This window comes from Bombina bombina, chromosome 7 (genome assembly GCF_027579735.1).
Source record: "Bombina bombina isolate aBomBom1 chromosome 7, aBomBom1.pri, whole genome shotgun sequence".
In the NCBI taxonomy this organism is placed as follows: Eukaryota; Metazoa; Chordata; class Amphibia; order Anura; family Bombinatoridae; genus Bombina; species Bombina bombina.
In genome coordinates this window covers 320,712,117-320,737,418 of record NC_069505.1, presented here as the reverse complement: position 1 = coordinate 320,737,418, position 25,302 = coordinate 320,712,117, and the positions used below count along the sequence as shown (strand labels likewise).

Below are 25,302 nucleotides of genomic sequence, written 5' to 3'. Positions count from 1 at the left end.
TTCTCTTGTGTCTGACCTCTGCTTGATAAATACTGACTGCAGGTTCTCTTGTGTCTGACCTCTGCTTGATAAATACTGTCTGCAGGTTCTCTTGTGTCTGCTGACCTCTGCTTGATAAATACTGACTGCAGGTTCTCTTGTGTCTGACCTCTGCTTGATAAATACTGACTGCAGGTTCTCTTGTGTCTGACCTCTGCTTGATAAATACTGACTGCAGGTTCTCTTGTGTCTGACCTCTGCTTGATAAATACTGTCTGCAGGTTCTCTTGTGTCTGACCTCTGCTTGATAAATACTGACTGCAGGTTCTCTTGTGTCTGACCTCTGCTTGATAAATACTGACTGTAGGTTCTCTTGTGTCTGACCTCTGCTTGATAAATACTGACTGCAGGTTCTCTTGTGTCTGACCTCTGCTTGATAAATACTGACTGCAGGTTCTCTTGTGTCTGACCTCTGCTTGATAAATACTGTCTGCAGGTTCTCTTGTGTCTGACCTCTGCTTGATAAATACTGACTGCAGGTTCTCTTGTGTCTGACCTCTGCTTGATAAATACTGACTGTAGGTTCTCTTGTGTCTGACCTCTGCTTGATAAATACTGACTGCAGGTTCTCTTGTGTCTGATGACCTCTGCTTGATAAATACTGTCTGCAGGTTCTCTTGTGTCTGACCTCTGCTTGATAAATGCTGACTGCAGGTTCTCTTGTGTCTGACCTCTGCTTGATAAATACTGACTGCAGGTTCTCTTGTGTCTGATGACCTCTGCTTGATAAATACTGACTGCAGGTTCTCTTGTGTCTGACCTCTGCTTGATAAATACTGTCTGCAGGTTCTCTTGTGTCTGACCTCTGCTTGATAAATACTGACTGCAGGTTCTCTTGTGTCTGACCTCTGCTTGATAAATACTGACTGCAGGTTCTCTTGTGTCTGCTGACCTCTGCTTGATAAATACTGACTGCAGGTTCTCTTGTGTCTGCTGACCTCTGCTTGATAAATACTGACTGCAGGTTCTCTTGTGTCTGACCTCTGCTTGATAAATACTGTCTGCAGGTTCTCTTGTGTCTGATGACCTCTGCTTGATAAATACTGACTGCAGGTTCTCTTGTGTCTGACCTCTGCTTGATAAATACTGACTGCAGGTTCTCTTGTGTCTGCTGACCTCTGCTTGATAAATACTGACTGCAGGTTCTCTTGTGTCTGACCTCTGCTTGATAAATACTGACTGCAGGTTCTCTTGTGTCTGACCTCTGCTTGATAAATACTGACTGCAGGTTCTCTTGTGTCTGATGACCTCTGCTTGATAAATACTGACTGCAGGTTCTCTTGTGTCTGACCTCTGCTTGATAAATACTGACTGTAGGTTCTCTTGTGTCTGATGACCTCTGCTTGATAAATACTGTCTGCAGGTTCTCTTGTGTCTGACCTCTGCTTGATAAATACTGACTGCAGGTTCTCTTGTGTCTGACCTCTGCTTGATAAATACTGACTGCAGGTTCTCTTGTGTCTGACCTCTGCTTGATAAATACTGTCTGCAGGTTATCTTGTGTCTGCTGACCTCTGCTTGATAAATACTGACTGCAGGTTCTCTTGTGTCTGACCTCTGCTTGATAAATACTGACTGCAGGTTCTCTTGTGTCTGACCTCTGCTTGATAAATACTGACTGCAGGTTCTCTTGTGTCTGACCTCTGCTTGATAAATACTGTCTGCAGGTTCTCTTGTGTCTGACCTCTGCTTGATAAATACTGACTGCAGGTTCTCTTGTGTCTGACCTCTGCTTGATAAATACTGACTGTAGGTTCTCTTGTGTCTGACCTCTGCTTGATAAATACTGACTGCAGGTTCTCTTGTGTCTGACCTCTGCTTGATAAATACTGACTGCAGGTTCTCTTGTGTCTGACCTCTGCTTGATAAATACTGTCTGCAGGTTCTCTTGTGTCTGACCTCTGCTTGATAAATACTGACTGCAGGTTCTCTTGTGTCTGACCTCTGCTTGATAAATACTGACTGTAGGTTCTCTTGTGTCTGATGACCTCTGCTTGATAAATACTGTCTGCAGGTTCTCTTGTGTCTGACCTCTGCTTGATAAATACTGACTGCAGGTTCTCTTGTGTCTGACCTCTGCTTGATAAATACTGACTGTAGGTTCTCTTGTGTCTGATGACCTCTGCTTGATAAATACTGACTGTAGGTTCTCTTGTGTCTGATGACCTCTGCTTGATAAATACTGACTGCAGGTTCTCTTGTGTCTGACCTCTGCTTGATAAATACTGACTGCAGGTTCTCTTGTGTCTGACCTCTGCTTGATAAATACTGACTGCAGGTTCTCTTGTGTCTGACCTCTGCTTGATAAATACTGACTGCAGGTTCTCTTGTGTCTGACCTCTGCTTGATAAATACTGACTGCAGGTTCTCTTGTGCCTGACCTCTGCTTGATAAATACTGACTGTAGGTTCTCTTGTGTCTGATGACCTCTGCTTGATAAATACTGACTGCAGGTTCTCTTGTGTCTGATGACCTCTGCTTGATAAATACTGACTGCAGGTTCTCTTGTGTCTGATGACCTCTGCTTGATAAATACTGACTGCAGGTTCTCTTGTGTCTGATGACCTCTGCTTGATAAATACTGACTGCAGGTTCTCTTGTGTCTGATGACCTCTGCTTGATAAATACTGACTGCAGGTTCTCTTGTGTCTGATGACCTCTGCTTGATAAATACTGACTGCAGGTTCTCTTGTGAGAACCTGCAGTCGTAGGGGCGAACAGCTTGATAAATTGAGCCCCAAATGTGGGACTATGAAATATGTGTTTGAAATTATATAGAAAATAATGACACGAATGCTTTTTATTTATCATGTTTGCAATATAAAATTACATAAAAATGTCACATATAGTGATATACAGTGGATTTAAAAAGTCTACACACCGCTATTAAAATGTCAGGTTTCTGTGATGAAAAAAAATCGGACAAAGATAAATAATTTCAGAACTTTTTCCACCTTTTAATGTGACCTTGAAATCTTTTAGGTTGAAGGAAGTAAAGAAAACAAAAATAATGTGGTTGCTTACATGTTCACACTTATAACTGGGGATGTAGCTGTTTTCAGAATTAACATTCAAAATCTTGTTAAATTGGAGTCAGTACACACCTGCCATCATTTAAAATGCCTCTAATTAACCCCAAAGAAAGTTCAGCTGCTCTAGTAGGTCTTTCCTGACATTTTCTTAGTCGCATCCTACAGCAAAAGCCATGGTCCGCAGAGAGCTTCTAAAGCATCAGAGGGATCTCATTGTTAAAAGGTATCAGTCAAGAGAACGGTACAAAAGAATTTCCAAGGAATTAGATATACCATGGAACACAGTGAAGACAGTCATCATCAAGTGGAGAAAATATGGTGCAACAGTGACATTACTGAGAACTGGACGTCCCTCCAACATTGATGAAAAGACGAGAAGAAAACTGGTCTGGGAGGCTACCAAGAGGCCTACAGCAACATTAAAGGAGCTGCAGGAATATCTGCAAGTACTGGCTGTGTGGTACATGTGACAACAATCTCCCGTATTCTTCATATGTCTGGGCTATGGGGTAAAGTGGCAAGACGGAAGCCTTTTTTGTGAAGAAAAACATCCAAGCTCGGCTAGATATTGCAAAAACACATCTGAAGTCTCCCAAAAGCATGTGGGAAAAGGTGTTCTGGTCTGATGTAACCAAGGTTGAACTTTTTGACCATAATTCCAAAAGATATGTTTGGGGCAAAAACAACACTGCACATTACCAAAAGAACACCATACCCACAGTGAAGCATGGTGGTGGCAGCAGCATCATGCTTTGGGGCTGTTTTTCTTCAGTTGGAACTGGGGCCTTAGTCAAGGTAGAGGGAATTATGAACCGTTCTAAATACCAGTCAATATTGGCACAAAACCTGACAGATTTGGAGGCAATCTGACAGATTTGGAGTGTTTTTGCAAAGAAGAGTGGGCAAATCTTGCCAAGTCAAGATATGCCATGCTGATAGACTCATACCCAAAAAGACTGCTGTAATAAAACCAAAAGGTGCTTCAACAAAGTATTAGTTTAAGGGTTGTGCACACTTATGCGACCATATTATTTTATTTTTTTATTTTTACTTCCCTCCACCTAAAAGATTTATTTGTTTTTCAATTGAGTTGTACAGTTTATAGGTCACATTAAAGGTGGAAACAGTTCTGAAATTATTTATCTTTGTCTCCTTTGTTTACATCCCAGAAACCTGACAGGGGTGTGTAGACTTCTTATATCTACTATGTATGTATATGTGTGTATATATTTATATACAGTGTCTCACAAAAGTGAGTACACCCCTCATATTTTTGTAAATATTTTATTATATCTTTTCATGTGACAACACTGAAGAAATGACACTTTGCTACAATGTAAAGTACTGAGTGTACAGCCTGTATAACAGTGTAAATTTGCTGTCCCCTCAAAATAACTCAACACAGCCATTAATGTCTAAACCATTGGCAACAAAAGTGAGTACACCCCTAAGAAGGAAATGTCCAAATTGGGCCCAAAGTGTCAATATTTTGTGTGGCCATCATTATTTTTTAACACTGCCTTAACCCTCTTGGGCATGGATTTCACCAGAGCTTCACAGGTTGCCACTGGAGTCCTCTTCCACTCCTCCATTACAACATCACGGAGCTGGTGGATGTTAGAGACCTTGTGCTCCCCCACCTTCCGTTTGAGGATGCCCCACAAATGCTCAATAGGGTTTAGGTCTGGAGAGATGCTTGGCCAGTCCATTACCTTTACCCTTAGCTTTGTTAGCATGGCAGCGGTTGTCTTGGAGGTGTGTTTGGGGTCGTTATCATGTTGGAATACTGCCCTGTGGCCCAGTATGTTACAGTACATGTTGGCATTCATGGTAGCCTCAATGAACTGTAGCTCCCCAGTGCCGGCAGCACTCATGCACGCCCAGACCATGACACTCCCACACCATGCTTGACTGTAGGCAAGACACACTTGTCTTTGTACTCCTCACCTGGTTGCCACCACACATGCTTGACACCATCTGAACCAAATAAGTTTATCTTGGTCTCATCGGACCACAGGACATGATTCCAGTAGTTGTCTTCAGCAAACTGTTTGTGGGCTTTCTTGTGCATCATCTTTAGAAGTAGCTGGGACAACAGCCATGCAGACTAATTTGATGCAGTGTGCGGCGTCTGAGAACTGACAAGCTGACCCCCCACCCTTCAACCTCTGCAGCACTGCTGGCAGCACTCATACGTCTATTTCCCAAAGACATCCTCTGGATATGACGCTGAGCACGTGCGCTCAAATTCTTTGGTCGACCATGGCGAGGCCTGTTCTGAGTGGAACCTGTCTTGTGAAATCGCAGTATGGTCTTGCCCACCGTGCTGCAGCTCAGTTTCAGGGTTTTGGCAGTCTTCTTATAGCCTAGGCCATCTTTATGTAGAGCAACAATTATTTTTTCAGATCTTTAGAGAGTTCTTTGCCATGAGGTGCCATGTTGAACTTCCAGTGACCAGTATCAGAGGCTGTGAGAGCGATAACATCAAATTTAACACACCTGTTCCCCATTCACACCTGAGACCTTGTAACACTGAGTCACATGACACCGGGGAGGGAGAATGACTAATTGGGCCCAATTTGGACATTTCCACTTAGAGGTGTACTCACTTTTGTTGCCAACGGTTTAGACATTAATGGCTGTGTGTTGAGTTATTTTGAGGGGACAGCAAATTTACACTGTTATACAGGCTGTATACTTACTACTTTACATTGTAGCAAAGTGTTATTTATTTCAGTGTTGTCACATGAAAATATACTTTTGTGAGATACTGTGTGTGTATGTATGTGTGTATACATGTGTGTGTGTGTGTATATATATATATATGTGTGTGTGTGTGTGTATATATATATATATATATATAGTGTCTTTTTCCGATTTTATTTAGGGTATTTATGCAAACTAAAGCTGTTTGCTAAAATGCTTGGTCTGCTAAAAAAAACAAATAGGTTTTATTTATTTTTGTATAAATGCTATTAAGGGCTAAAGACAAAAGAAAAAAAGCTCTAGCACAGGGATCCGATATGGCTCAGCAGCTAAGGGGCTGAAGAAACATTGTACTATAAAAGGTGTTCCTAAGGATGCATTTTACTTGCTGTATTGTGTTATTATTATTATCAGGTATTTGTAGAGCGCCAACAGATTCCGCAGCGCTGTAAACATAGTCGTGTACAGGATAGCTTTTGTAGTGGTCAAGTGGGTAGAGGGCCCTGCCGAGAGTTTCACTGTTGTAGTCGGCTCTTATGAAGCGATCTGTAAACAGCTGGGCCCATAGGCTTACATTCTAAGGGGTTCAAGGGCAAAGCAATGAAGTTTGGAAAGGTTAGTGTTGGTTGTATGCATCCCTGAATAGTAGAGTTTTTAGGGAGTGCTTGAAGCTGTTAAAACTAGGGGAGAGTCTTATGGACCAAGGCAGGGAATTCCACAAGATGGGGGCCAGTCTGGAGAAGTCCTGTAAACGGGAATGTAAGGAAGTAGGAGGAGAGGAGGAGATCCTGAGCTGATCGAAGGGGACGGGAGGGAGAGTAATCTAGAGACAAGTTCTGAGATGTAGGGGGGAGCAGTGCAGTTGAGAGCTTTATATGTCAGAGTGAGGATTTTATGTTTGATCCTAGAGGCAAGAGGAAGCCAGTGAAGGGATTGGAAGAGAGGTGCAGCAGATGAAGAGCGACGAGTAAGGAAGATGAGCCTGACAGAGGCATTCATAATGGATTGTTAAGGAGCTATGCGGCAGCTAGGTAGACCAGAGAGGAGGGAGTTGCAGTAATCGAGGCGGGAAAGGATGAGAGAGTGGATTAAAATCTTGGTTGTATATTGTGTAAGGAAATGTCTAATTTTAGCAATGTTTTTAAGGTGGAAGCGGCAGGCTTTAGCCAAGGTCTCAATGTGAGGAGTGAAGGAAAGATCTGAGTCAAGTGTGACCCCCAAGATATCGGGCGTGCGGGGTAGGGGTAATGATGGAATTATCAACAGTTATAGAAATTTTGGGGGTGGAGTTCAGTTTTGGAGAGATTTAGCTTAAAGGGACAGTATACACTCATTTTAATATAACTGCATGTAATAGACACTACTATAAAGAATAAGATGCACAGATACTGATATAAAAATCCAGTATAAAACTGTTTAAAAACTTACTTAGAAGCTGTCAGTTTGGCTCTGTTGAAAAGGCAGCTGGAAAGCCCACTGCAAGTGGCAAATTAGACACTCCCCCCTCCCCCTTCTTTTGCATATAAAAAAAGACCCTTTACACAAACAGGAGCAAGCTGGAGAAGGTAGCTGACGGTATTCACATAAAACTTTGGGTCTTGGTTAGGAGTCTGAAAATCAGAGCAATGTTATTTAAAAATAAGCAAAACTATGCATTTATTAAAAAAAAAAAAAACTTTATGGGCTATATAAATAGATCATCTACAAAACCTTTATGCAAAGAAAAAATGAGTGTATAATGTCCCTTTAAGGTAGTGAGAGGACATCCAAGATGAGATATGAGAAAGACAGTTAGTGACACGGGTTAGTAAGGAAGGAGGTAGGTCTGGTGCAGAGAGGTAGATTTGGGTGTCATCTGCATACAAATGGTATTGAAACCCATGGGACTTTATTAAGGAACCTAGTGATGACGTGCAGATTGAAAAGAGAAGGGGACCAAGGACAGAGCCTTGAGGTACCCCAACAGAAAGTGGTAACGGGGCAGAGGATGCTCCGGAGAAGGCTACACTAAATGTACGGTTAGTCAGATAGGAAGAGAACCACGAGAGAGCTGTGTCACAGATGCCGAAGGATTGGAGGGTTTGAAGCAGAAGAGGGTGGTCAACAGTGTCAAAGGCATCAGACAGGTCAAGGAGGATAAGCAGAGAGAAGTGGCCTTTGGATTTTGCAGTAAGTAGGTCATTGGTAACCTTTACAATTGCTGTCTCTGTAGAGTGATGGGAACGAAATCCAGATTGCAGTGGGTCAAGAAGAGAGTTTAGTGTAAGGAAATGGGATAGACGTGCGTAAACTAGCTTTTCGAGGAGCTTTGAGGCAAGAGGGAGTAGGGAAATAGGGCGGTAGTTGGATGGGGAGGTTCGATCGAGGGAAGGTTTTTTGAGTATAGGTGTGACCAGTGTATGTTTTAAAGATGAGGGAAATATACCAGTGCTGAGGGAGAGGTTGAAAATGTGTGTGAGTATGGGGGTGAGGGTAGAAGAGAGGGAGGGGAGAAGCTGTGAGGGGATGGGGTCGAGGGGACAGGTAGTGAGGTGGGAGGACAGTATAAGGGCAGAAACTTCTTCCTCGTTAACAGGGGCAAAAGAGCTGCATTTTTGAATATTTGGGTTTTGGGTGATTGTGAGCTTTTGAGGGGGTGGGAGATTGGAAGTATGTTAAGAGCTGATTTCACTTTTCACGGAGAAGAGTGTTGAACGTGGAGAACAGACGTTTAGGGTTAGAGGAAAGAGTAGAGATGAGATTAGAGAAATAGTGTTGCTTATAAAAATTAAGGGCAAAATAATAGGAGTTCAGGATGAACTTGTAGTGAAGAAAGTCAGCTGAACTCCGAGATTTACTCCAGTGTCGCTCAGCAGTACAGGAGCATCTGCGTAGGTATCGTGTCAGAGGAGTATGCCAGGGCTGAGGATGAGAGTGTGGTTTCTGAGCTAAGGTTGGAGGGGCCAGAGTGTCAATGACCGATGTAAGGGTGGAATTATACTGGCAGATAGATTGGTCAGGGCAGGAGAAGGAGGTGATGGATGAGAGGAGAGGTATGAGAGAGCTAGCGAGCTGATGCAAATCTAATGACTTAGTGCTTCTGTGAAGTTTGGTGTGAGGGGTAGAGGGAGGGGGAGTTGTAGGTAGGGAAGTGATGTTGCAGGTTAGGAGATGATGGTCAGAGAGAGGAAAAGGGGAGTTTGTTAAATTTGAAAGAGTGCATCGATAGGTGAAAATCAGATCAAGGGAATGACCATCTTTGTGAGTGGGAGAGTCAGTCCATTGTGACAGGCCGAAAGAGGAAGTCAGTTGAAGAAGTTGTTTTGCAGAGGAGGCAGTGGGATTGTCAAGAGGGATGTTAAAGTTGCCAATAAAGAGGGCAGGGGTGTCTGAGGAAAGGAAATAAGGAAGCCAGGCAGCAAAGTGATCTAAAAATTGAATTGGGGAGCCAGGGGGGGGGGCGGTATATGACTGCAACAGGTATAGAGAGGGGAGAAAATAAGCGAATCAGGTGTGCTTCAAATGAAGAAAATGTGAGTGAAGAGAAGGGCAGTATTTGTTGGAAGGTGCAGCGAGAGGAAAGTAAAATACCGACACCACCTCCTTGTCTATTGTCAGACTTAGGAGTGTGGCTGAAATGGAGACCCCCATGTGACAGTGCAGCAGTGGATGCTGTGTCTGAAGCAGAGAGCCAGGTTTCTGTAAGAGCCAGAAGGTTAAGAGAGTGGGAGATAAAGAGATCATGGATAGAAGTGAGCCTGTTGCAAACAGAGCGAGAGTTCCAGAGTGCACAAGTGAAGGGGGAGGTGGTTTTAGATGTAAGAGGAATGTGATTAAGGTTACAAGAGTTTAGTTTATGAAGTCTATTGAAAGGCTAGGAGGTTGTGAGGGTGGGACCAGGATTAGGGGAGATGTCGCCAGCAGCTAGTATGAGCAAGAGGGAGAGTGACATGAGATGAGAAACAGATTTGCAGTAATGAGACTTTTTTGGCTGACGTGCAGGGGGGAGAGAGAGTGTTTAGGAATAGGTAAAGTTCATGAGTACAAAAGTAAGGTGAGTGTAAGAGAGATGGGCTAATGAACAGTGCAGGTGGAGAGGGAGAAGGAGTAATTGAGTAATGTAGTTTGTTATAGAGACAAGAGGTAGCAAAAAGGAATATGAAGATATTGAGCATTATTATGAAAGTGGGAACCAAGTAAACACAAAAGACACAGTGTTACAGCAGCACTTGCAAAAGGATACAATGAGATACTTAAAAATCAAAACAAAGAAAAAACCACAGTATTACAGATGCCTGAAGCTTCAGGAGCTCCCGCTCTCGGCTGTAACTTAACAGCCTTCCTGAAGCTAGGGCGCATATATACGTCTTGCAGTAAGATAGGCAAAGTACTGCAGGACGTATATTTACGTCCATTTGATTGAAGGGGTTAACTAACCTTTACTGAATATATGTTTGTATAGTTGTGCAATGTTATTGGAACAGTGCAATTATTGAGTGTAAATTCTATTTCAGTGCTCCACATACAAAGTCATTAGAGGGTCGTATAAAAGAAGAGCTGATAGCTCAGGGATTGCTGGAATCTGAGGACCGTCCTGCTGAGGATTCTGAAGATGAAGTCTTAGCAGAGCTGCGCAAGAGGCAGGCCGAGCTTAAAGCCCTCAGCGCTCACAACAGAGCAAAGAAACAAGAGCTGTTAAGGTGAGGAATCTATGTGGCATGGAGCACATGTAGGATTACTTTATATTAAAGATACGTGATATTAGTAGGATCATGTATACAGAATATGTCTTTGATAAGACTCACCTGTTTAAAACTTATCAGGATTTCCAATGTTACCTATTTGTAGTCTTGAAGTCGGAGTAATTCACAGAACTTTTTGTTTCTCTTCCTGCATAACTAAGCGTGTTGCACTGTTCTAAAAGGTAAATTGTGTAGGCAAAGAATTTGTTAAAGGAACATAAAGCTAGAATAAGAAAATGCTCTGTTAGAGTGTTTATTTTCATCTTAATACAAGGAGAGTCCACGACTTCATTCATTACTTGTGGGAAATACAGAACCTGGCCACCAGGAGGAGGCAAAGACACCCAGGCAAAGGCTTAAATACCTCCCCTACTCCCCTCATCCCCCAGTCATTCTTTGCCTTTCGTCACAGGAGGATGGCAGAGAAGTGTTGGAAGATTCAGAGTAGTCTCTTATGGAGGATAGTACTCTTCGGAATGGGACTGGCGTTTTTAAGTAGTCTTGTCAGCCTCTCAGAGCATTGACGAATGTTATGGTCTGGAGATGTAGGGAGAGTCTTTCTGAGAAACCATCCAGACTCGTATTAACAGCTCCTTAAGCAATCAGTGTTGACGAGTTTCACTGCCTGCTTTCTATCACTCAAGTCCATGTCAGGAGCGATGCTACAACACTGTCAAACTTGAGAGGCCGTGTTCCTGTTCCACGGCGTAGATTCTGGTAAGATCGTTTCATTTTTTTTATACCTGTAATGATAACGCAAGAAGACAGGGTCACAGTGTGACTCCTTTTATCTGTATAGAATCAAGGGTTAATATCTCCGGAAGAGGATTATTGAACGGGGCGGGGGGGGGGGGGATTTATACATGATTGCTTTATTGTTTTTTATGCTGCAACATGTGTGAGATGTGGCTCTGACAGTGTGTGAACAGTCAGGTTCTTCCTTCATTTTGATTACTGCGCAGCCTGTTTAGTTTGTTATGTTTTTTTTTTACTGCAGGGGTGGTCCTGCATGGCACTCCATGTGACCGGGTGTGGCCTCATTCTCTTGCTTTTCCTTACCGTCGGTTGCAGGAGACGAAAGCGGTTTCTCTGTGGGCCTGGGTCATAGGATGTGGTGAGTGCCCGGGCCATTGGGGTATAAAGGTGCCATTTATATTTTCTATAGTCCATATTAAAGGCGCAAGCTATGGGGGACTCTGATGCGTTAGAGGGTACTCCCTCTTTGCCTAAATCTAATGCCTGTGTTTATTGTGAAGAGGCTACAGCGGTATACCCACCTGCTCAACTATGTTCCACATGCCTTGATAAAATAGTGATATCTAAAAAGAACAAGATGTTTAGTACCACTGAGCCGTCCACCTCTGAGGGCTCTCCGTCCCGCGAGGTGCGTTCCCTACAATCAATATCCGATTACACATGCAGCTCCCCAGTGCACTACTAATCCTCCTACGGAAGGGGCCCTGTGGCTGCCAGATTTTGTTGATCAGTTCCAAACGGCTGTGTCTGCGGCCTTCAGTGCTTTACCTCGCCCTGCTAAGCGCAAGAGAAAGGTTAAACATTGCTATCCTTCCCAGGGGTCATCTACTCAGTTGGATGTATCTGAGACTAGACTATCTGCTGATGCAGAGGACTCCGATACTTCGGAGGACTCTTTCTCTGGGTCGGAATCTGTGGCCTCTAAACCTCCGGCTGCGGAGGAACCAGACTTTAAGTTTACGATGGCGCACTTACGCTTTTTATTAAAAGAGGTGTTGGCTACCCTAGAGGTTCCGGAACCGAAGTTACCGGAGGAACTTCTATTCCTAAGCTTGATAAATTTTATGAGGACAGGGTGGTCCCCCAGACTTTCCTGGCTCCCGTAAAGATTATGAATATTATAAAGAATGAATGGGAGAGACTTGATTTATCTTTCTCCCCTTCTGCTTCTTCTTCGTTTTAGAAATTGTTCCCGGTTTCTGATTCTCAGCTAGAATTGTTGGGATCTGTCCCTAAGGTGGATGGAGCTATATCCACACTCGCTAAGCACACCACTATCCTACTCGAGGATAGTTCGTCATTTAAGGAACCCATGGATAAGAAATTAGAGACCCTATTAAGAAAAATGTTTCAGCACACAGGGTTTCAGCCTATTGGTGTGACTCTCTGTCAGAGATGATCGAGGTGGAGACTCCCCTCAGTGAGATACATGAAACCCTGAGGATAGCTAATTTGTTTATCTGTGATGCAGATATGCACATTATTTCCTTGAATGCTAAGACATCAGGCTTTTCCATTCTGGCCCAGAGGGCCCTGTGGTTTAAGTCGTGGTCTGCTGACATGATGTCCAAATCTAGATTACTTTCCCTTCCATTTAAGGGAAAGGTTCTTTTCGGTCCAGGCCTGGACTCTATCATATCCATGGTCACGGGGGGCAAGGGTGCCTTTCTACCGCAGGATAAGAAGAATAAACCTAATTTCGGACAAGTCCCAACAGCAGCAGCCTGCCGCAAAGCCCGAGCACTCCAAGGGATATTGAAAACCATCTCAGTCTTGGAATAAAGCCAAGCAGAACAAGAAGCCTGCCGAGACAAAATCGTCATGAAGGGGCGGCCCCCGATCCATCTCTGGATTTTGTAGGGGGCAAACTATCTTAGATGAGAGACGTGCAGGATCCTTGGGTTCTGGAGGTTATTGCCCAGGGTTACAGGATAGGTTTCAAAACTCACCCTCCCAGGGGCAGATTCCTCTGGTCAAATCTATTGTCAAGACCAGAGAAATTAGATACCTTTTCTAGAGTGCGTGAGGGATCTCTCCTCTCTAGGAGTAATTGTACCGGTACCTCTAGCAGAAAGAGGTCTAGGGTACTATTCAAACCTTTTCATGGTCCCAAAGAAGGAGGGCACGTTTCACCAGATTCTAGACCTAAAGTGCTTAAACAAGTTTCTGTCAGTCCCATCGTTCAAGATGGAGACAATAAGGTCTATTCTGCCCTTAGTTCAAGAGGGTCAGTTCATGACTATGATAGACTTGAAGGATGCTTACCTTCATGTGCCAATACACAAGGATCACTTCAAGTTCCTAAGATTCGCTTTTCTGGACCAGCACTTCCAGTTTGTAGCTCTCCCCTTCGGTCTGGCTACTGTGTATTGCAGTAGCACCGTATCTTGATGACATCCTGGTCCAGGCTCCGTCCTGCCGGCTGCCAGAGGACCATTCGAGAGCTCTTCTAATTTCCAGTATAGATGTAATTCCATTTGCCAGGTTCCATCTACGACCACTTCAGTTGTGCATTCTGAGGCAGTGGAATGGCGATCACTCAGATCTATCCCAACAGATCTCTCTGGACAACTGGTCGAGGGAATCCCTCTCTTGGTGGCTCCGTCCAGATCAGCTGTCCCAGGGGACATCCTTCCTGGGGCCATCCTGGGAGATTGTGACTACGGACGCAAGCCTCTCAGGATGGGGAGCTGTTTGGGGTGCCAGGAAGGCACAGGGCAGGTGGAATTGGAAGGAGTCGCTTCTTCTGATCAACATCCTGGAACTTTGAGTGATCTTCTCTGAGGGCTTGGCCCCTCCTGGGTTCGTCCCAGTTCATCAGATTCCAGTTAGACAACATTACTTCAGTGGCTTACATCAACCATCAGGGGGAAACGAGAAGCTCCCTAGCCATGAGGGAAGTATCTCAGATTCTGGAGTGGGTGGAGACCCACAACTGCTCACTGTCAGAGATCCACATCCTGGGTGTGGACAACTGTGAAGCGGATTTTCTCAGCAGACAATCGTTTCATCCGGTGGAATGGTCTCTTCACCCCGAAGTGTTAACAGAGATTTGCAACAGATAGGAAATGCCGGAGATATATCTCATGACTTCCAGACTCAACTTCAATCTAACCAGATACGGGTCTCAGTCTAGGGATCCCCAGGCAGAGCTGATAGATGCCTTAGCGGTGCCTTGGGGATTCAACCTAGTCTACATATTTCCACCGTTGCCACTTCTACCTCGAGTAGTGGCCCGCATCAACTATTGTGATTGCTCCGTTGTGGCCGTGGAGGATGTAGTTTGCGGATCTGGTGGGGATGTCATTGTCTCTTCCATGGAGGTTGCCCTATCTCAGGGATCTGCTGGTACAGGGCCCCTTTGTGCATCAAAATCTAGATTCTCTGAGGCTGACTGCGTGGAGATTGAACGCTTAGTCTCGCCCAGGAGAGGGTTTTCTGATAGTGTTATTGATACTCTCATTCAAGCCAGGAAGCCGGTCACCCGACACATCTATCATAAGGTGTGGAGGACCTACTTACTCTGGTGTGAGACTTGTAGATATCCTTGGCATAAGGTCAGGGTATCCAGGATACTTTCCTTCCTTCAGGACGGTTTGGAGAAGGGACTTGCCGCCAGTTCCTTTAAGGGACAGATTTCTGTGTTGTTACACAAGAAGCTCGCTGAGCTTCCTGATATACAGTCCTTTTGTTCAGGCCCTATCCAAGATCAGGACTGTATTTAGACATTCTGCTCCTCCTTGGAGTTTGAATTTGGTTCTTAGGGTTTTGCAGAGGGCTCTGTTTGAACCTATGCATTCTCATGACATTAAGATTCTGTCCTGGAAGGATCTTTTTCTATTGACTATTGCTTCAACACGCAGAATCTCTGAGTTGGCGGCCTTGCAATGTGAGCCTTCTTACCTGGTTTTTCATGCCGATAAGGCTGTCTTTCACACTGGGTTGGGTTTTCTCCCTAAGGTTGTGTCTGATCGCAACATTAATCAGGAGTTTGTAGTTCTTTCCTTATGTCCTAATCCTTCTTCAAAGGAACGGTTACTTTATAACTTAGATGTGATTTGCGCTTTGAAATGTTATCTTCAGGCTACGAAGGATTTCAGACAGACTTCAGCATTGTTTGTTGTCTATTCGGGGAAGTGCAAGGGATAGAAGGCTTCTTCCACTTCCCTATCTTTTTGGCTGAGGAACATGATTCGCTTGGCTTATGAGACAGTGGGACATAAGCCTCCTCAGAGGGTTGCGGCTCACTCAACTAGAGCTGTGGCTTCTTCTTGGGCCTTCAAGAATGAGGCCTCTATGGAGCAGATTTGTAAGGCGGCTACCTGGTCCTCCTTACATACTGTTTTAAAGTTTTACAAATTTGACGTTTTTGCTTCGGCTGAAGCAACTTTTGGGAGAAAGGTTTTGCAGGCTGTGGTGCCCTTAGAATAGGGTCCGCCTCCTTTTTACCCTACCGTTTTCATTCAGTGTCCTCTAGAGCTTGGGTATTTGTTTCCCACAAGTAATGAATGAAGCCGTGGACTCTCCTCGTATTAAGATGGAAAACATAATTTATGCTTTCATTTTCATCTGTATGAGGAGAGTCCACAGCTCCCGCCCAGTTCTCCGTTGGGTGGACCTAAATTTCTTTGTTTTTCTTCTGGCACCATTTATACCGATATTTCTCCTACTGTTCCTTGTTCCCTCAACAGAATGACTGGGGGATGAGGGGAGTGGAGGAGGTATTGAAGCCTTTGGCTGGGGTGTCTTAGTCTTTTCCTGGTGGCCAGGTTCTGTATTTCCCACAAGTAATGAATGAAGCCGTGGACTCTCCTCGTACAGATGGAAATTAAATTATCAGGTAAGCATCATTTTAGTTTTTTTTGCAGTATTGCTTTTATATAACTATATGTTTAACCTTCGCAAAGGGTAGTGGCAGTGCACTGACGATCCTGAGCTGAAGAAAAACAATGGTTGATGGCTATGCAAGTGACAGATCCAGAATGGCATAACAGTATGGTGCAAACTTTTACTATGCGTTTAACACTGTACTGGGGTCCAACACATTAGTCAGTATAGGCAAAAAATAGTACAATAAGAGAATGCTCAGATGTATGAAATAGTTTTTGTTTTACTTTTATGTCCCTTTTTAAAGTGGATTTTAATCTTCCGTATTGGCTTACAGAATACCTCAACAATTCTAACCATACACCTCTGACTTTATTTTTAGTTAGATCACTACATTTAAAAATAACTTTCCAATGTATCTCTTATGAGATTTGGTTTATTCTCTTGGTATCATTTGTTGCAAAGTAAAGCTAAGTGGGCTGACAGGAGCTCGGGATCATGCACTTCTTTAGCACTCTATGGCAGCAGTGTTTGCAGCAATGTTTGTAGTAATATTATACATTGTTGAAAACACTGCTATCGCAGAATGCTAAAGTCGTGCACTCTCCTGAGCTGTATCAAGAGAACTAAGCAAATTTCAGAATAGATGTAAATTGGAAAGATTTTTTTTTTTTTTAATTCTGTGCTCTATGAAAGTGATATTTTGATTTTACTGTCATTTTAACTAAAGCATGTGGAGTAGGGGAACATAATATGAAGAATGTATGAAGCTAAAATGAATGTGTTATTGTGTTCTAAAAAGGCATTTTTATTGGTGGGTCAATAAAATCTCTGGCTGAAATAGTTTTTGTTGCCTGATTTAATATGTATAGTAATACAATAAATGTATTTATGCCACTTCTTGGTGCTATAGTTAGAAGTTAAAGGTTCACTTGAGTGATAGATGTTACCAGCCAAATTGTCATATAACTGCATGTAATAGACACTACTGTAAAGAAGACTATGCACAGCTACTGATATAAACATCCAGTATAACATCTTTTAATAACTTTCTTAGAAGCTCCCAGTTTAGCACTGTTGATGAGGTTAGTCTGAAACACCCACTGAAAAGGGCTGAGAAAGCAGACCCTCCCCTCCAAATGAAAAGACCCTTTACACAAACAGGAGAAAGCTGTAGTCTGTAGACATCAGTATACATTTAAAACTTTGAGGCTTGGTTAGGAGTTTGAAAATCAGCACAATGTTATTTAAAAATAAGCAAAACTATACCTTTTTACAAAAACACCCCCAGATGGGACATTTAAATTGTTCATCTACAAAACATTAATGCAAAGAAAATTCTAGTGTAATGTCCCCTTTTAAATGCATTTATTTGTTAAATATGCACATTCTGTTTTTCTATGGTAAAATAAATCAACTTTACATGCACAATTTAAAGGGGCAGTCCCTTCATTACTCATTCCCCAGTTTTGCATAACCAACACTGTTATATTAATACACTTTTTACCTTTGAATCTAAGCCTCTGCAGACAGTTCTTTTGATAGACTTGCATTTTAGCTAATCGATGATTACTCATAAATAACTCCATGGGAGTGAGCACAATGTTTATCTATATGGCACCCATTAACTAGCAGTGTCTAACTGGGGGGAAAAACGGTCAAAATGCACTGAGATAAGAGGTGAGAAATGATCACATGAGCCTGCCTAGGTTTATCTTTCAACAAAGAATACCAAGAGAGCAAAACAAATGTGATGACAAAAGTAAATTGAAAATGTGTTTAAAATTGCATGCCCTATCTGAATCATAAAAATTTAATTTTGACTTGACTGTCCCCTTAAAAGGACACTGAACCCAATTTTTTTTCTTTCATGATTCAGATAGAAAATGCAATTTTAAGCAACTTTCTAATTCACCCCTATTATCAATTTTTCTTCGTTCTCTTGGTATAATTATTTGAAAAAGAAGGAATGTAAGCTTACGAGTTGGCCCATCTTTGGTTCAGCACCTTGGTTAAGCTTGCTGATTGGTGGCTAAAGGTACACACCAATCAGCAAACACTATCCAGGGTGCTGAACCAAAATTGGGCCAGTTTCTAAGCTTACATTTCTGCTTTTGCAAGTAAGATACCAAGAGAACGAAGAAAAAATAATGGGGTAAATTAGAAAGTTGCTTAACATTGCATGCTCTATCTGAATCCTGAAAGAAAACATTTGAGTTCAGTGTCCCTTTAAAGATGCAATTTCCCTCAGGTTGTTTCTAGTTATTTCAAAGCGGATACAATTGTTTTATTGTTTTTTTTTTATTTGCCTATATGTTAGTGTATTGCTTTTAGAGTTTTACGCCAGAATCCTTCATAGTGAAACTTGTTATATGCATTGCAAAGTGAATGGTTGCAAGAAAAATACGGCTGCATTGATTATAATGCAGCAGAACTCACCTTGACAAGGGCTGGTTACAAATCTTTGAGGCCAATATGTCTGCTCTGTTTCATGAATCATTGTTCTAAAATAAGAAATCACATTGCTAGTTTGGTTATATGAAGAATGTTAAAAATCTGAATCTTCTGCAGGTTGGCAAAAGAAGAAATGAATAGACAGGAGCTGCGTCAGCGAGTGAGAATGGCCGATAACGAGGTGATGGACGCTTTCCGTAAAATCATGGCAGCTCGGCAGAAAAAAAGAACCCCGACCAAAAAGGAGAAAGACCAGGCATGGAAAGCGTTAAAAGAGAGAGAAAGTATTCTAAAACTTTTGGATGGTTGAAAGAGGAGCCCACAAAAGAACGGGATTTTTTTTCATATCTTTGTACATTGTTGTTCAGTTTTTTCATGTCTCTTTTTTTAGGTTTATGTTTTGTAGGTGTTGTTAGATGTAAAGCAGGGCTTTATTTGTTTTTCCATTGTGATCATAATTGTTTTGGACCTTTTTATGAATAAAATTTTTAAAAACAAATTATGTAATTTGTTGTTAATGGGTTATTAAGTGATTGGATTTACGTTTAAAAAAAAGCACCCTATATCTTTAAAAAAAAAAGTCTAATTTTTCCTGATCTAAAGCTAATTCATAGATATAGATAATAAATGAGATTGCAAGAAGACAAAAACATTATTTTCAGCCTATAGATGTTCTAGCTGATTTAACTTACATTAAAGGGATAGTCTAGACAAAATTAAACTTTCATTATTCAGATAGAGCATCTCTACCCAGGTGCTGAATCAAGAATCAAAAATAGTTTGTGTTGTATTTTATGAACACACCTAACTTTAATATCAGACTGTTATTTCCATGGACATTATTGAATAATGAAATGCTAAGGGACATTTGTCTATACAAAGGGTTAAATGCACACTGACCTACAGTTCCAGTTCAGAGGTGACAAGACAAGTGGAAACCAGTTGTAAACCTGATGAACCACTGTATGTAAACAATAGATCAGAAGGATACCACAGGATTCGCTAAGACATTTTACAACCCTTACAAACATTTTAGCATTTCAGCACAGGTGGTGTCATAAACTATAAGGCCCTGATTTTATCTCTTTCACCAATATCCTAAGGAAGTGACTTCTACCCCCATTCATATAATGATGTCATCTGGTCTCTGACTGAAGAATTTATTGCTGAGTGTGGACTGGGCTGGACTGTGTGAAAGAATAAATGACTATATAAGTTAGTTGCCATTGTAGGCTAGGCTAAGCTCTCTTCTCACTCACCTCTCCCCTTCCATCTCTCTTTCTCCCATTTTCCACCTTCCCTTTCCTCCCCTTACATTAGTCAGTAACTTGTTTCTATGTAAATACTTATTTTCTCTCTAATAAAAGATATAATTTCTTAAAGCAGCGTCCTGATTTCCTAAGATAAAGGTAATATTAGTGAGGAAATGGTAACTAAAAAGTTAGCAGATTCTACAGTTTGGCTCCTATGTTTACATTTACCAAAAGAACAAAGAAAAATTGATAATAGGAGTAAATCAGAAAGTTGCTTAATATTGCATGCTCTATCTGAATCATGAAAGTTAATTTTGACTAGACTATTCCTTTAATACAGTGAGAAAGCCTGTCCATTTATTACAAGTAATCTTATCCCTGAATTCTGTTTCTAAACAGAAATATATCTAAGTGTATCTCATTTATTGGCATTCTCTACCTCCTTAGGCAATGAGTTCCTCAATTTGATTGCTCTTTTTTTTTTCTTCTTTTTTTTATATAAACGAAAACAGGCCCAATTTGGTTAACTTCTCATAGTCTAAACCCTTCATTCCCATTAATTGTGTGGCCCTTCACAGTCCTTTTTTAAAATTAGTCTCCAGAGCTCCATACTCAAGGTAAATTTTTACCCAGGGATTTATCTATCTACAGCATTATGCTTTCCTCCCTTGCATATATCCCTTTTCTAATACGTTAGTATCTTACTAGCTGTAGAAGCCGTTGCTTCTGTCTATAAGTATGCCTAAATCCCTTCACTCCTCTGTTTTGCTGAGTCTTTTCCCATTTAAATAATAGGTAACCTGCATATTTTTACTTCCAAAATGTAGAACCTTACATTCACCAGTATTGAAGGGACATAAAATCCAAAAAATTTCTTCCATGATTTAGATTGAGTATAACATTTTAAACAACTTTCTAATTTACTTAAATGATCAATTTTGTTTCATTCTCGTGATATCCTTTATTGAAGGAGCGTCAGTGCACTATTAAGAGCTATCCAATGACAGGAGGCATATATGTGCAGCCACTAATCTGCAGCTAGCTTCCAGCTCCTAAGCCTATCTAGGTATGCTTTTTTATCAAAGAATACCTAAAGAACAAACCAAATTAGACGTTAGTTGGAAAGTTGTTTAAAATGACATGCTCTATCTAAATCAATAAATTTTTGGGGGGTTTCATATCCCTTTAAATTTAATTTGCAGTTTACCAGCCCATTATTTCAATTTCTGTAAATCCCCCCCCCCCCCCCTGCACTGACCTAATCACTTTACACAACTTTGTATCATATGCAAAAATAGAAATGTTGATGTTTTAATCCTTCTTTTATTAAAATTATATATAGAGAGATTTTTTTAACACTTAACATGCTTAACATTTGAAGAAAAATTCTCAAAGGGACATTAACCATTTTGAGATTGTACCATAAAATGTTTAGTTATATAACTAAACATTTTATGGTACAATCTCAAAATGTACTATATATATATATATATATATATATATATATATATATATATATATAATTTGTATTTACTATATATATAGTAAATACAACTGCGCACTATGCTTTTGTTATTTATTTTGTCCCTTTCTTCCTGTAATGTAATTCTGAAAATTGTAGGCTTCCCACATCCTTTTAGAAATGGAAGTGGAGACTCCAGACATACCACAGCTAGCTATATTCCACAGTTATTTGCTGCACACTCTAGTGACCTATTTATAACGGCGTCAGCTGAGTAGAAAACCTAGATTACAACATGGCCACGCCCTAAGCTTTATATGGACACTTATTTTTAGACAAGTGCAAAGCTGGTGAATGCAGAAGAAGGCGGCCGCTTGCGGCCTTTGGCCCTTCTTCGGAGCTGGATTTATTCTTGTGAAAATTTTAATCTTAGTGTGTTGAACTTTCACAGAAATAAATCCGGCTCTGAAAAAAACTGAAGGACGCGAGTGGCTGCTTCTGCATTCAGCAGCTAACGTTTACTTATTTCTTAAGCCACTAATATAATTTTAAAAAAATACACCTACATATTCTCAGGCTTATCGTTGCTTTGAATACATCATTATCCCTTTAAAGAAACAAAATCCTTAGTCCACAGCACTTTCTTAAAAAAAAAAGAATTACTTTTATGTCTGTGAATCAATAAAAAAGTTATTTATCAGGGTTTATTATGGCAAGTTCAAACAAAATTGCACGTGGGCAAGGGCAATTCTAAATAGTACAACTTGGAGAGATTTTTTTTTTTTCAATTTACAAGAAACTGCTATGGAATTTTATATTTGTTCTAGAAAAATACTTCTGCGGTTCAGCTTGTCCGAGTTCTGGAGCTGTTGATATAAGTAAAGTATGTAGAATAAAATAAATTTGCTGTTCTAGTAGATACTAAATATCTCTAGCTCATCTGTATCGTCAAAACTTTTGGCTCAGAAAGGAACCCATCGTTTGTTAAAATCTATACTATAATGTAAAAAAAAAGGACAGTCTAGTCCAAAATAAACTTTCATGATTAAGATAGGGCATGTCATTTTAAACAATTTACCAATTTACTTTTAGCACCAATTTTGCTTTGTTCTCTTGGTATTCTTAGTTGAAAGCTAAACCTAGGAGGCTCATACGCTAATTTCTAAGCTCTCTTCTCTCAGGGCATTTTGACTGTTTCTCTTGTAAGGTGTATCCAGTCCACGGATTCATCCATTACTTGTGGGATATTCTCCTTCCCAACAGGAAGCTGCAAGAGGATCACCCACAGCAGAGCTGTCTATATAGCTCCTCCCCTAACTGCCACCTCCCAGTCATTCTCTTGCAGCTCTCAACAAGGGAAGTAGCTAGAGAGATGTGGTGCACTAATGTAGTTTATCTTCAATCAAAAGTTTGTTATTTTCAAATGGTACCGGAGTTGTACTATTTTAACCTCAGGCAGAAAGTTGAAGAAGAGTCTGCCTGTGGTCTTTGATGATCTTAGCAGGTTGTAACTAAGATCCATTGCTGTTCTCACACATAACTGAAGAGATGAGGTAACTTCAGCTGGGGGAATAGCGTGCAGGGTCTCCTGCTCTGAGGTATGTGCAGTTTTAATTTTTTCTAGAGAAATGAATATGCTAGAAAATGCTGACAATACCGGATTTATTTAAGGTAAGCCTGATTACAGTGATTTAATAATGACTGGTATCATGCTTGCTGTAAAGGGTAATATTTTTATTATTTACTCACATTACTGAATAGATATAACGTTTGCTTGAAAGGTGTATGAACGTTTATTACATATTGGTGATAAAACTTTATTCTGGGGCCCAGTTTTTTCCACATGGCTGACTAGATTTTACCTAGGGATAGTTTTTTAAGGCCCTCTCACTGTGAGTACAGGCTGGGAGGGGCCTATTTTCGGCGTAAATTGTGCATTAGTTTTGCAATTTGAGACATCCAGCTTCCCTGAAGGAGTCCCCTGAACATTTAGGACCTCTCTAAAGGGTTTTTGTGCTTTCCAAAGTCGTATGGGCAGGTAGGGCCACAGTAGAGCTGTGGCAGTTTGGTGTGACTGTTTAAAAACGTTTATATCGTTTTTTTTATCCGGTTTTGAAACTAAGGGGTTAATCATCCATTTGCAAATGGGTGCAATGCTCTTTTAGCCTATTATACACACTGTAAAAATTTCGTAAGATTTACTGCTTTTTTCACTGTTTTGCAGTTTCTGTGATTGTTTTTTTCTCTTAAAGGCACAGTACCGTTTTTATTTTTTGCTTGTTCACTGTTATTAAAGTGTTTTCCAAGCTTGCTGGTCTCATTACTAGTCTGTTTAAACATGTCTGACATAGAGGAAACTCATTATTCATTATGTTTAGAAGCCATTGTGGAACCCCCTCTTAAAATGTGTACCAAATGCACTGATTTTACTATAGATTACAAAGACCATATTCTGGCTTTAAAAAATGTATCACCAGAAGAAATTGACAAGGAGGAAGTTATGCCGTCTAACTCTCCCCACGTGTCAGATCCTATAATATATCTAGCGCGCCCATTGCGTATACCTTGCAAGACATGGCGGCAGTTATGAATCATACCCTTACAGAGGTATTATCTAAACTGCCAGGATTGCAAGGAAAGCGAGACAGCTCTGGGACTAGAATAAATACAGAGCTCTCTGACGCTTTAGTAGCTATGTCTGATACACCCTCACATTATACTGAAGCTGAAGCAGGGGAGCTTCAATCTGTGGGTGAATTTTCTGTTTCAGGGAAGATACTTCAATCTGATTCTGATATGTCTACATTTAAATTTAAGCTTGAACACCTCCGCGTATTGCTCAGGGAGGTTTTAGCAACTCTGGACGACTGTGACACTATTGTAGTCCCAGAAAAATGATGTAGATTGGATAAATACTATGCAGTACCTACTTACACTGATGTTTTTCCAATCCCTAAAAGGTTTTCTGAAATTATTACTAAGGAATGGGATAGACCAGGTGTACCGTTCTCTCCCCCTCCTGTTTTTAAAAAGATGTTTTCTATAGACGCCGCTACACGGGACCTATGGCAGACGGTCCCTAAGGTGGAGGGAGCAGTTTCTACTCTAGCTAAGCGTACCACTATCCCTGTCGAGGACAGTTGTGCTTTTCTAGATCCAATGGATAAAAAATTAGAGGGTTACCTTAAGAAAATTTTTATTCAACAAGGTTTTATTCTCCAGCCTCTTGCATGCATTGCCCCAGTCACTGCTGCTGCGGCTTTCTGGTTTGAGTCCCTAGAGGAGGCTCTACAGGTTGAAACCCCGTTGGAAGATATTATTGACAAGCTTAGGGCCCTTAAGCTAGCCAATTCATTTGTTTCTGATGCCGTTGTTCATTTAACCAAGCTAACGGTTAAAAATTCAGGTTTTGCTATTCAGGCGCGCAGGGCGCTATGGCTTAAATCCTGGTCAGCTGACGTGACTTCAAAGTCTAAACTTCTCAACATTCCCTTCAAAGGACAGACCCTATTCGGGCCTGGACTGAAGGAGATCATTTCTGACATCACTGGAGGAAAAAGTCACGGCCCTTCCTCAAGACAGGTCCAACAAATTACGGACCAAACAGTCTAGTTTTCGGCCCATACGAAACAAGAGTGGCGCAGCTTCAACTTCCTCTAACACAAAACAAGAGGGAACTTTTGCCCAGTCTAAGCCGGTCTGGAGACCTAACCAGGCTTGGAACAAGGGGAAACAGGCCAAAAAGCCTGCTGCTACCTCTAAGACAGCATGAAGGAGCAGCCCCCGATCCGGAAACGGATCTAGTAGGGGCAAACTCTCTCTCTTCGCCCAGGCTTGGGCAAGAGATGTCCAGGATCCTGGGCATTGGAAATTGTGTCCAAGGGTTATCTTCTGGAATTCTAAACCTTTCCCCCAAAAGGGAGATTTCATCTCTCACTTTTATCTGCAAACCAGATAAAGAGAGGCATTCTTACATTGTGTTCAAGACCTTCTAATTATGGGAGTGATCCACCCAGTTCCGCAGGAGGAACAGGGTCAGGGCTTCTATTAGA

The 25,302-nt window shown here is 41.4% G+C and overlaps 1 protein-coding gene across 3 annotated transcripts in view; it reads left to right on the top strand.

Moving 5' to 3' along the window:
* Positions 1–19,034, top strand: part of TADA3 (transcriptional adaptor 3) — a 51,577-nt gene extending 32,543 nt beyond the window's left edge. For all 3 annotated transcript variants that reach the window (XM_053720981.1, XM_053720982.1, XM_053720983.1), the window contains exons 8-9: positions 10,271–10,456; positions 18,653–19,034. In XM_053720981.1, the coding sequence (XP_053576956.1) occupies positions 10,271–10,456; positions 18,653–18,845 (379 nt within the window). In that variant the 3' untranslated portion in view covers positions 18,846–19,034. The remainder of the gene's footprint in view (positions 1–10,270; positions 10,457–18,652) is intronic.
* The last annotated feature ends 6,268 nt before the right edge of the window (positions 19,035–25,302 follow it).